The 11,782-nt window shown below is 39.7% G+C and overlaps 1 protein-coding gene across 1 annotated transcript in view; it reads right to left on the bottom strand.

The window, feature by feature from the left end:
- Window positions 1-8,127: 8,127 nt before the first annotated feature.
- Window positions 8,128-11,782, bottom strand: part of amy2a (amylase alpha 2A) — a 9,161-nt gene continuing 5,506 nt past the window's right edge. Inside the window, exons 3-10 of the mRNA XM_035670791.1 lie at window positions 11,537-11,683; window positions 10,937-11,134; window positions 10,499-10,729; window positions 9,736-9,869; window positions 9,218-9,440; window positions 9,003-9,124; window positions 8,797-8,922; window positions 8,128-8,374 (exon numbers count right to left, since the gene is read on the bottom strand). Coding sequence (XP_035526684.1) covers window positions 8,185-8,374; window positions 8,797-8,922; window positions 9,003-9,124; window positions 9,218-9,440; window positions 9,736-9,869; window positions 10,499-10,729; window positions 10,937-11,134; window positions 11,537-11,683 — 1,371 coding nt within the window. The 3' untranslated portion in view covers window positions 8,128-8,184. The remainder of the gene's footprint in view (window positions 8,375-8,796; window positions 8,923-9,002; window positions 9,125-9,217; window positions 9,441-9,735; window positions 9,870-10,498; window positions 10,730-10,936; window positions 11,135-11,536; window positions 11,684-11,782) is intronic.

Genomic DNA, 11,782 nt, shown 5'->3' with positions numbered 1-11,782 from the left:
TATAGCACAAAACAGCATTATTGTGAATGCATTTTGTCTTATGGTCTTGATTTAGACAAAGAACATTTGAATATAAAGGAGACAAAATACACCAGCCCATTGCAATTAAGCTGTATACATTTAATTAATTAATTATACACCCAAAGCCCATAAGGCAAAAAAAAAACAACAAAAGCAAAAAAGTATACTTAAATGTTTCAACATGATAAAAAAAAATTTTATACATCACAACTGACTCAAAATATATTAAAATACATTTGAAAATATATTTGAAAATAGGTTGAAATGCATTTCCTCTAAGTACAAATGACATTTAGATTATATTTATTGTCACACATTTCATGTCACAATTTTGTCAATTTGTAAATCATTTCAGACATGATCCATCTCTAAGCAAATAGTATTCGGATGGAAAGAACATACAAACATGTATGTAAACAGGCTGGAGAGACTGCATATGGCCTTTTAAAGTCACACATGCACACCACTCACTCCATCCCTCTTGTTTTATTCCATTACATACTCTGAAGTTACATGTCTTGCAGGGCGAGGGTGTACCAAAGCACTCTCAGCCTCCAGTCATTAACCCCCTCTCCATCTGCTGACACAACAAAGTGAACAACCGCATAATCAGATGACAAGTGATGGAAAGAAATTAAGCAGGAGGAACAGGGAGGGTGGTGGAGAAGATGTCTTAAGCTTTTCTTAAAAGACATCGCACAGCAGGCGGCTCATCAGGAAATTGGGGTGTCAGCTAGCTGTCAGGGTGCATTGACCTAACAGGGCTAGTTTGCAGGGCAGCTGTCGCTGACATGTCAATCTTGCTCTCAGCCAATCAGTCTTTAGCAGAAAGAGGAGCAGTTCACAGAGAGAGGGGAGGAAAAAACCTGTCACGTATCCCATCATATATATATTAAATTATTTTAATTAAAATAACATAAGACTTTATTTACGGTTAAAGCATAAAGCAGAAGAACCTACATTTAAGCTCCTGACCATTTAAACCACAGTAATCAATTTATAATATATATAAAATTCTAAATGGCTTTTGCCACACCCTTAATCTCTCAAATAAAAAGTTGACTCTTTTCACAGTTGGTACTCGCCCACCAACCCTTCTTTCGACTCTGAAGGTCAAGCGAGTGCTCGGGGAAAGTGTGTGTTGGTGCAGCGGAGGAGAACTGCTGCATGTGTTCAGTCCTGGCTCTGTCTGGGTGACCATGAAGCTGCCTATCTCCCCCATTGCTCCTGCTCCCCTCAGCCTGGGCATGTCAGCTTTCTGGGGCACAGCGGCCTGGCTCCCCAGGGAGTGGAAACAAAGAAGGAGAGGGGTGGAGGGTGGGGGGGAAGTAAGGGTAGGGCATAAATAAACTAACACTTGTGTTTCACCTTGGAGAGGCTGGTTGCCTGTTGTTGTTTTTCTCTACGCTGATTTAAATCCAGAAAAGCTCATGAATATCCCAGGGAAATGTGACAATGTTTACATGTCTTCAGCCCATGGTTTGGTCATTGTTTGGGAGTGCTGCATTGTGAGTGACAAGTTATCAACAACCTACAATGAACTACACTGGCAGGGAAGCTTGCTAATTCAATTTCCATGGCAAGCATACAGTAGACACAAGCCATTCATATAGTGAACAGCAGTCGTAACAAATATGGTAACCAATGGACACAACCTGCTGCACCCTGCACACAGAAAAGTGGGGAAAACAAAGAAGTTATGGCAGACATGGGATGGGAGTGAACAATACCCATAAGGTGAAGTAGGGTGTGAGCCTGAGTTTATGAAAACAACATTTGACATTTTTGTGTGAAAAAACACAAAATTACCATTTTAGGGGGCTAAGCTAAGATAACCAGCTGCTGGCTCCTGCTTCATACTCACTGTACAGACATGAGAGTGGTGGATCATCTCAACTAACCCTCAGCACAAAGGCGAGTATGCTTATTTTCCAAAATGTGAAACTATTCCTTTAAGTACACATACTGGTGGACATGGTGGTTAAGACTTAGAGTCAACAACCTTGCTATGGTAGCTATGCACAATGTTGCTTAGAGCTAATATCAGTATGCTAACATGCTCAGTGACATTTCTAACATGCTGATGTTAAGCAGGTGTAATGTTTACCATGTTTATCATTTTAGTTTAGCATGTTAAGCTGCTAACATTAGCTAATGAGTACAAACACAGCTGAAGCTGGTGGGCATGCCATTGGTTTTACAGGTATTTTCAGTGAACATATGAAAACAGCAGTGGTGGATGGGCTGCACAGACAGTTGTTGTAAACTGTTAATCAGGTTGACTGTTAAATATTGATGTAGAAAACATGAGAATTGATTTCAGAAACGATTCATCATTTCCAAAAGGTTTTAACGGAAAACTGCGAGACTTCATGTTTTTCTAAATTAAACTGGGAATACAGTGGCAGTGCACTGGGATGGCTGGGTCGCAAAACAGATTTTGACATACTCTGTCTAAACCAAGTCATACAAGTTTAACGTTATGTGTTTCCCAGGGCTGCCATATATAATTAAAGTGTTTCTGTGGGCTTTCCCAATGTCTGTCTGGTGGACAGATAGGGAATTAGGTGGTGGTTTTGAATTGCTCACAGGGATGAAAACAACATGGCCTGAAAAGAGATGTACCTACATTTGTCAGGTAAGCAATATATAACCTCCATCTTCCACACCAGTGCTACACACACAGAGAGACAGATAAATCCAGTATGTGTACAGTAGTCTCCAAGAAGTTTCAAGAAGTCCACTCCTCTTGAAGAAGTCCTACACCCTGCATTACAGTATGTCAGAGCAGTAATGACCTTGATGATTCTGCCACTCGACAAAATCCAGAGATGATGGGGGGGGCCATTCCAGCACATCAATTATGAGAGGCGTTTGTTGAGGTAATGTGCTGCACGCAAGGCAATGGGTGGGGGTGGACGGGACCTGCTGCACTATTCATGTCACCATCTGCTCCCTTTCAGAAAGTCTTGCTCCACAGGCCTGTGAGCTCTGGAACCAGGCCGTGGGCTGCGTCGCTGGTCTAATTCTTCCAGCAGTGCCTGGAGCCACTGCACAAACATACGATTTAGACCGGCCAGCGCTGCTGCCCTCACTGTTTTGGTCTCAGCTATAACACCATATGCAATACAAACAGCCAGGCAGAACACCTGTGCAATTGGAATCTGCTAGAATGGGGAGAGAATGTGAGGGAGCAAACATAAGCAGCAGGGGACTTCCACAGCAATAACAGGGATCAATAAAGAAAGCACAAGGGCAACAGCTGAAAGGGGTCATCACATAAGATCCCAAAGCCAACACATGAAATATAAATGCTGCAGAAATAGACAGGATTTCTTTTCAGAACACATTTCCAAAGACCAAATGTGCTTTGTGTTTCCAATCTTTTCGCTCTATGTTAAATCTCGTGTCTAAGGCACTTGTATTGGCAACATGACTTAGGAAGCTGTTGACCCACTGCCCAATTTACCTTTGAGGTGATTAAGACCTGGCAATGGCCTAATTGAAAGCCTTAGTTTGCACTTCTCTTAGTGTGTTTGTTAAGTAAATCCATGCTCAGATTGAATGTAATATCCACAGTGAATATCTATGAGAGGGCGCTATGTATCCTGATGGAGGCATCTTATCAGTATGCAAATTGAACAGCTCACTTTGCTCATTATATTAAATGAGCCGCGACTGAATGAGTTTGTCTCAATTATTTCAAAGTTGTGCTGGGTGCCCGTTTCACATAGTGGTATTTTAGCCTCATAGTCTGTGTATACGATTCAGGGCTAAGTAGGGCCTGTCACACTCTACACTTAGGATGCCTGGGGTACAAACCACACACACGCTTGCACACACACATGCACACCATAGACTAAATATTGGCCACCCTGTGGGGTGTCAGCTATAAAAGATGACTTAGCCAGGCAATGATATCATTAAAGACTAAAGGAGAGAAATGTATGAGGACACAAAAGGCCAACCTTCACATTGCTCTGTGTGCTGCTGTATAATCTGTTGGTGGGGGGTATGAATAAGCTCACTGCAAGGACAGCAAAGGTGTTGGAAAAGGGTAACTGTGACACAGACCAATGTACTAATGTATCAACATCATTTCACTCTATTGCCTATTCTCTTTCATAAGATTAATTTGGAAAGTGTGTTTTGGAGGAAATGTTTCAATTTTGACTGACTACGGACTACAAAGTATGGAGATGGAGACTTTTTCAGTACAGTATAAAAGCAGTGAGGTTCAGTTCAGCATATGTGACTTGTACTCTAGTTTCTTTCATTTCATTTCAGTTTCCTTTATATAAGCAAACTACGTAAAATGTATTTAGATTAAGAGAGACCTGGCCAAAGGGGGCGTGAAAACATTATCACTGCATTGTTATAAATACAATAAGGAGAGATAAACAGTATATGAGTTTTATATGTTTTATATGTTAAGTTATATGAGTATGAGTTTTAAAACTATATATAAAAAAGTAAAAACAATGAATTAAAAGTATTCTCTTTTCCACTTAGAAAACATGATATCTTAGATGTTTTCACAGAAAAAAATAATACAAATACTGCATGTATGTGATACCTTGCATCGAAGCCAAAATATATCCACAGGGGAAATTAGGGTGATAAATAGTCAAAGTAAAAAGAATTTTAAAAAGCTGTATCACACCACTTGCTCCATGGACCTATGCTGTTCTAAAGAATATTTGTGTTATGGATAGCACATAAAACAGCACTATCTTTAATTTATACACCAACATACAGCTCCTTTTTTTCTTGAAGACCAAGTTTTCTCCATGTTCAATCAGACTAGATTAACTAGAGAAGTGAACTGTGAAATCTTAATTCCTATTTATTTCCGAATCACCTTTCAAAGCATTTAAGGTTGCCTATTTGTAGATGTTCAAGTTGCCATAGCATGTTGCTATGGTGAAAGTGCCTCTATACAGAGATATGATGTGACAGCTATCGGGTGAGGAAGCTGGAGGCTTGACAGGACTTGCCAGTGACCAGAAAATGGATGAAGATTCTGTCAGGAATTTGGGATCAATACCCCACTGCACTGCAGTTCTTCGTCAGAATGACGAGTTGAGAATTGTGGTGTTAATATCACACAAATAAACGACGAGTTGAGAAATGTGGTGTTAATATCACACAAATAAACAATGGACTGCTCACATTAATGGACAGAGGGCAGAGTCTGTACCAGCTGAGAGCAAACACTGACAGCCCAGCATTATTCAGTTTTGCATGTATTAAGGTTGTATGAGCAATAAGGTCATATATCATTCACCTATTTTACTGTCATTGACAATATATATAATTCATGCTTAATTTTGTAGAATTAAACATCAATCATGAATTCTTTTCGCATCTTGAATAATTCTGCATTGAATTTCAAACAGTTATGAAATACATTTTACAGAGAGCAAAATGTCTCATGGTCCTTTTTAATCCTGCCTTGGAAAAGCTAATGTGTCCAAGTTCTTGCTTCAATACTGCCCCCATGTGATATGAAGCTGAAAAGGTACCACATTGCTCAAAGGAATCATATGTTGTGTTCATGATTACTGCAAGAGCCATCAAAAAGTTATTCAGCACCCAAACCACCATTATAGTGTACTAAAGTAGTGTTTAAACAGCAAGGTAACTATTTAAGCTGTAAATTATTATATTTTAATTGATAATGTTAAAAAAAATGTTGAAATGTTGTTCCTTGTCTTTATCAGAGCAGAGCATGAACCTCACCTACACTGTCTTTTTGACTTTCTCAGAGCAGTGTCAGACAGCTGAATAGATCCAAAATCTCACTTGCTTCTTCTTTAAGTTGATGACTGTCTTTCTCCTTGGGTGATGTGACAGGCAGGTCTGGTGCACCATATGAAATATGAAACAGGATGGGGACACCGTTGACAGCCATGTCACAAAGCATCAGTGAGGATGACAGGACCAAAGACCCCGGTCTGCTACGCTGACATCTCTGCAGCTAATCGGAAGGTACAGGCCCTCACAGCTGCCGGACCAAAAGATGGAGAGAGGGTCAATAATTTAGCAGTTGCAATATGTTAAGGCTAGTCCAATGTTAAGGTCTCCTTCCATCCTTCTCCTGCACTTTCTGTCACTCTGACTTTCTTGCTCAACAAAGATTCATCACATGCCATAAATGAAACAACAATTCACAACTTTGGAGCGCAAAAGCTTAACATACTTTCGGACGTGAGAAGAATGCAGGTGTGCACTGTAACCTATATGTTACCATTACTTTCTATTATAATCTGCGTGATTTGAATGGCACTCAAAAGTTGATTAACACTATTATCTTCTATCTTCTATCTGTGGACACATTACAAACCATGTGATTGGTCAGTGTTTACACCACCTTTACTGAGTAAGTCTCTCTTTTTCTTTTATCGCTAAGCTTATTCTTTTTATGGGGTGTTAAAGAATTTCCCAGGTTTTCACCAGTCTTGGATCACGTTGCCATGACAACAGAGATGAGCTGAATATTCTGTCAGTCATCCCCTTTGCTGTTTCACCTCTGGTGGCTGGCACTCTAGTGTCACCGGTCCAGGGCTGCTGACGGGGACGCAGTAGGTGGTCAGGGAAGGTGGAGACAGGAAGGAAGTAAGGATGGAGATTTGACTCACTGGCACTTTGGGCCCCAACGCTGCCCTAATGATGGATGCCAGCGTTGCACTCAGGTGAAACTGAAGTGGCTGCAGTGTGATGGCCAGGAGGTGTCCCAGTGGAGGAAAGAGTACACAATCCAGGAAGGACACTTGCAGGAATCACAGATCTTGTTCAGGATACTCTCTGACTGTGTAGTTGTCTAATTAAATATCTTTTGAAAAGTAATATTAAAAACCATTTAATTATCATTTATATGTCTGATCGTTTGCTAAATCACTCCTATACAGTTATTGTCCAATCATCACTTAGCAAATGCACAGCAGGACTGGATTTCTCTACATTATGAAGCAGTATGTATGACACTGTCTATATAGAATCTTTAGCCTTCAAAAAACCTAAAATACAGGAGCAAAAGTGTAGAGAATGTTTTTTTCAGTGTATATCTACTCTAGTGTAAGCTGCAAACTTTAGCATGTCCAGCTGACTAGCTTACTTCAGTCATAGCATTGCTGACAAAATCAAAGGGTATTTCATTTGCAAACTATTTGCATAATTTGGACATATTAAAGAGTAATCTTGTGTTTTCACTTAGCATTAGTTCAAAGCTATGATATTTTTTTTAGCCTACAAAATCCATGATCGGTGGATAGATCTGTGTAAAACCGAAGAAGAAAAATTACTGACTTTGTAGTGATGGCAGATTTGTGGGCTTAATAGTCAGTCCATTTAAGTCTTTCTAACAAAAGTTTAAAATAACATTACGTCTGACTCCTTCTTAAGTTAATCAATCGAGAGGTAAATTACTGTTCTCATCATTATTACAGCTGTAACTCTTTTTACCTTGGCCTTTAGTGTTTAAAGTTTCTGACAGTCTCTTAGCCTTTTAATATATTGAGTAACAGAGATGGCAGCAGAACAGTTGTCATTGCAAGAGCTTTTAAGGATACTGAATTCTGAAAAACGCTGCTTTTTGAACAGATGATGGTCAAACAGTATCATCATATACTGTAATTATTCATGCCTGATCTGACCGGATTTTACTAACAGATGGACAGATTTTCTGCATATGGGTGATTCACGTATGTTGCCCTTTAAGTGTGCAAGTATAGATGTCACTTTGCATATGATACAACCCCTCTCCCACATGGCAGTTGCTATGAATGGAGAGAACAGTTTATTACACGACAGACCTTAACAATTTTATCAGGTTTTTTATGTTTGTTTTTATCCTTTTTCTATGTATTTCCTGCTCAGGAAGGAGTCCACATACAATGATGGTAAATGCATATTCTCAATGGGAAAGTAAGCCCCAATGCTGTGAGCCTCTATAATGTTTTCCATGCACATCAAAGTGACACTATTGGGTGTGGTTTCAAATGCATTTTCCTAAAAATTGTGACTAGAAACATACAGCTCTTTTTTCTATCGATCTGAAAGTTCAATGGCAAAAATAATTGTTTTTCAAATTGTATCAGTAAAAAATCAAGTTCATCATTGCAGTTGAAAAGTAAGATTTATTTGAAGTTGTACATGATGTTTTTACAGCTTGGAATCAGCATGAATAGCAACGAAGGGGTCCTCATCTCTGTTGCTAATCTTGAAGTGGGCACGACCATCACCGCCAACATGGATCTGCTTCCCAGTGCACCTGCTTCCTTCCTTCTGTCCAGAAATGACGTCACAGTAGGTGCCACCGAGCATGCCAGTGTTCAGGGTGACATCCAGGTTCCTGAAGGTGAGAACATGGTACATATTATTTTTAAAACAACCAAAATGTAACAATAAAAGAATTAATATATTATTTAGCTGTATTTTCTATTAAAACTGGAGGTGTAAACCAATGGGGTATCACTAAGAGAGAGAATGGCAGTTTTATGTGAGCTTCAACAATAGAATACAAGAATAATAAATATTAACAGGTTTTATAACTATTTGTTATACATTGTATGCATACTAATACATGTAATACTATTTGTTTGCAGTTTTAAAAAAAAGTATAAGTAATGGGACATGCATCTGCAGCCAGTCCTATGCATTTGTTTATTCTGGGTGGGTTTGTTTAATTTTGGTGGGTAAAATTAGTATTACTACTATTAGTACTGACACTAATACTGTCCGTACCAATTATAGTACTAAGAAAATAATCCTTACCAGTCATCATTGTTGAAGACAATGAAACCATGATTACCACGTCCAAAGGCAACCTGGTTACTTTGGTTGTCCCACCAGTTGGAATGAGGCTGTCCATTGACCACGTTACGGAAAATAACCATGTTCCTAAATGACCAAGCAGAAGTCAATAAGTGAGCTCTGTGCAAGGTCAACAGTTCCTTTTCTCTTGCTTTCTGAGGACTCACTTGATCTGACGCCATCTGTGCTCACACACCCAGCCGTCTCCACAAGTCTGGTCAGGGTTGATAGGAACAGACTTGGTGGACCCATCACCATGGCTGGGAGGGCCCATCCAGTCATTCTGATCCTACAAGATAATAATGGATAAATGAGTTTAACAGAAAAAACTAAACAAATGCACACTACAGATTGGATTTTATTATAGTAAAACAGAATCTACCTTTCCATTGACAATGTGGCGGTTCCAGCGGAAGCTAGACATCACCCTGGTTACACCGTAAGGGTGGGCCAGCATGTAGGCGACAGCCATCTTGTGGAGCCTGGAGTCCCAAAAGGAAACGATGGATGCACCACCAGCACCGTGACCTCTCTGGTTGTCATGGTTGTCAATAAAGACAAGAGCATTGCCGTCGGGCATGAAACCCCATCCCTCTCCCCAATTCCTGCAAACAAGAAAATAGTTTTCACTTTTTAATGAGGAGTACACTTTTATTTAATTCTAGTATTCATTTATAATTCCATTAAAGTATTTAAATCAGAAACTCTAAAATGCACCAGTTCTAGTCAGTGATGATTCATAAATAATTCGGTCAAACACTTTGTCTCTAGAAACACAGTTAGTGAGTAAGAACCTATTCATCCAATCCAGCAATTTATGAACAACTGGAGCTATCTCTTGGTTAAATAAATAGACCCATATGATATGTGATTTAGGCATACAAACAAAAACACACATACTTGGTGTAACACAGCTTCTCGCCATTCCATTTTCTGAAGACAGTTCCCAGTTTAGCACCATATTTGAACTCAGTTACCCTTCCCAGATGGAAATACTGCTTAGATGAGATGGGCTCACCTCCCAGATCAATAACCTAGAGGGAAATCAACACATAAGTCACATCAGCCACACTATTCAAAGTAGATATGGTTTAGATTAACCACACCATATCAATGATTTGTGGATTGACAAAAAGTAATTTGACAAGTAAGCTGTTTTGATTCAGCAGTAACAAGAACCATGTTTCTGCTGTTAAACATTCATGTTGTTAGTGAAGACTGAGCACTCTTATTTTTGAGATCACAGGCTGTTCTTGCAGCCTTCGTCTTTTTCATCCTTTTACAGTATCACTATTACCTGTGTTTACCTGCTTGTCATGTCAATTACTGTGGAAATGTTTCGAATGTTAACATCTGCTCCCAGTGTGTGTTTGTTTTTTCCATCTTAAATTCTGTGCTAATTGTCCCACGGCTCTGCTGAATGCTGTTTTGCACCTATGGTTTCAAATATATTGGTCATGTGGGTGTGTTTTACTGGCAGCTGATTTTTGTTCACGTGCTGCACGTTTTCCTCCAAATCAAGTAATCCAGCCTTTTGGTTCAGTTCAGTTCAACACTACAGTACAGGTATTTCATGGAAATTTATAGTTGTGTGGCACTTATATATATATATAAATATATTTTATTGTTTTGGAAATCAAGTAAACAATTTTGAAAAACTTACCTCCTGGTAGATGAAGGGTCTGGAGCCACCAGGGAACCACTTGCTGTTGAGGTTTTGGAGACGACCATAGATAGCAGAAAGGTCACCGGGCCACATGTGCTTGCAGGCATCCACTCTGAATCCGGCCACACCCATGTCAATCAGCTTGTTCATAAAGTCTACCACCTTGCCCCTGACGTACTCTTTCTCTAGGGCGAGGTCCAACAGACCAACCAGACGACAGTTGCGCACCTAGAGCAGCAAATAAGATAAGATATTCCTTTATTTGTCCCACAATGGGGAAATTCCAAAAGCATTTACATCACAATGCAATTATTCTATACTGTTGTTTTAAAACTCCTCAAAGTCAAACAATGGGTTTACTGTATTGTATGGACCCTCAAATGGAGTAAACATGTACTGTGGAATGGTAATAAGGAAAAAAATGACAATCATTACCTGATTGGCATCACCATAGTTTTCAATATCGCCACTGCCAGTCTTACATTTGTTATCATTAAAGTCCAAATGGCTATAGGGGACGGTGGGGAAGTCCTTCCTGCCAGCACTGAACCAGCTTCCACATGAAGAGTGAGTTCCCTCTCCACCGCCAGCGCCGCACATGTGGTTGATGACAGCATCCACATAGATGTTGACCTGTGGGGTAGATGCAGGGTTGTAGGTGCAACACAACTAATCAACACCTCGCTTTCATCCCTCTTCACTTTCACTCCTTTTCTTAGCACCTTCAGTTCATTCTCAGGTCATAGGAATATGTCAAGGCTGCTCTGTTTACTGCAATGTTGGTGGTCGATTAGGTGAAGCATTATTATAAATTCATCTAATTGTTGCTCTTCACTCAAAAAATTTATTTTGTTCTAAAATACCAGGTGCCTGTTGTTATAAAACTCATAATTATGCATGAAGCTATAAAGTTATGTAATGTATCTGGTAAGAATTTGTTGTCTTGTAAGGCTGTAGATTTATGAGGCGCTGTCAAGCATAGAAGAACAATGTTCCTAATGCTTTTCACTAAATCATTGTTGTCATGTAGTTTACCCCAACGTTGTTGCATCTGGTGATCATGTCTTTCAGCTCATTCTCACTGCCAGATCTGGAGCACAGGTTGTAGCCGATTGGCTGGTATCTTTCCCACCAGGGCCTCCAGGGATTGTTCAGCACAATGTGTTCATTTGGAGGGGAGATCTGAACAACACAGAGGGAAGACATTACAGTAATTATCACTTTTAACACAGGGATTGTCTGCTGACAGAAGATTGTTGTTAAATAGGATTATATTGAGTG

This window comes from Morone saxatilis, unplaced genomic scaffold, assembly GCF_004916995.1.
Source record: "Morone saxatilis isolate NCDOM2014 unplaced genomic scaffold, NCSU_SB_2.0 Contig23, whole genome shotgun sequence".
NCBI lineage: Eukaryota > Metazoa > Chordata > Actinopteri > Moronidae > Morone > Morone saxatilis.
Note: the sequence above shows the minus strand (reverse complement) of the source record. Positions and strands in the feature narration are given on the sequence as shown.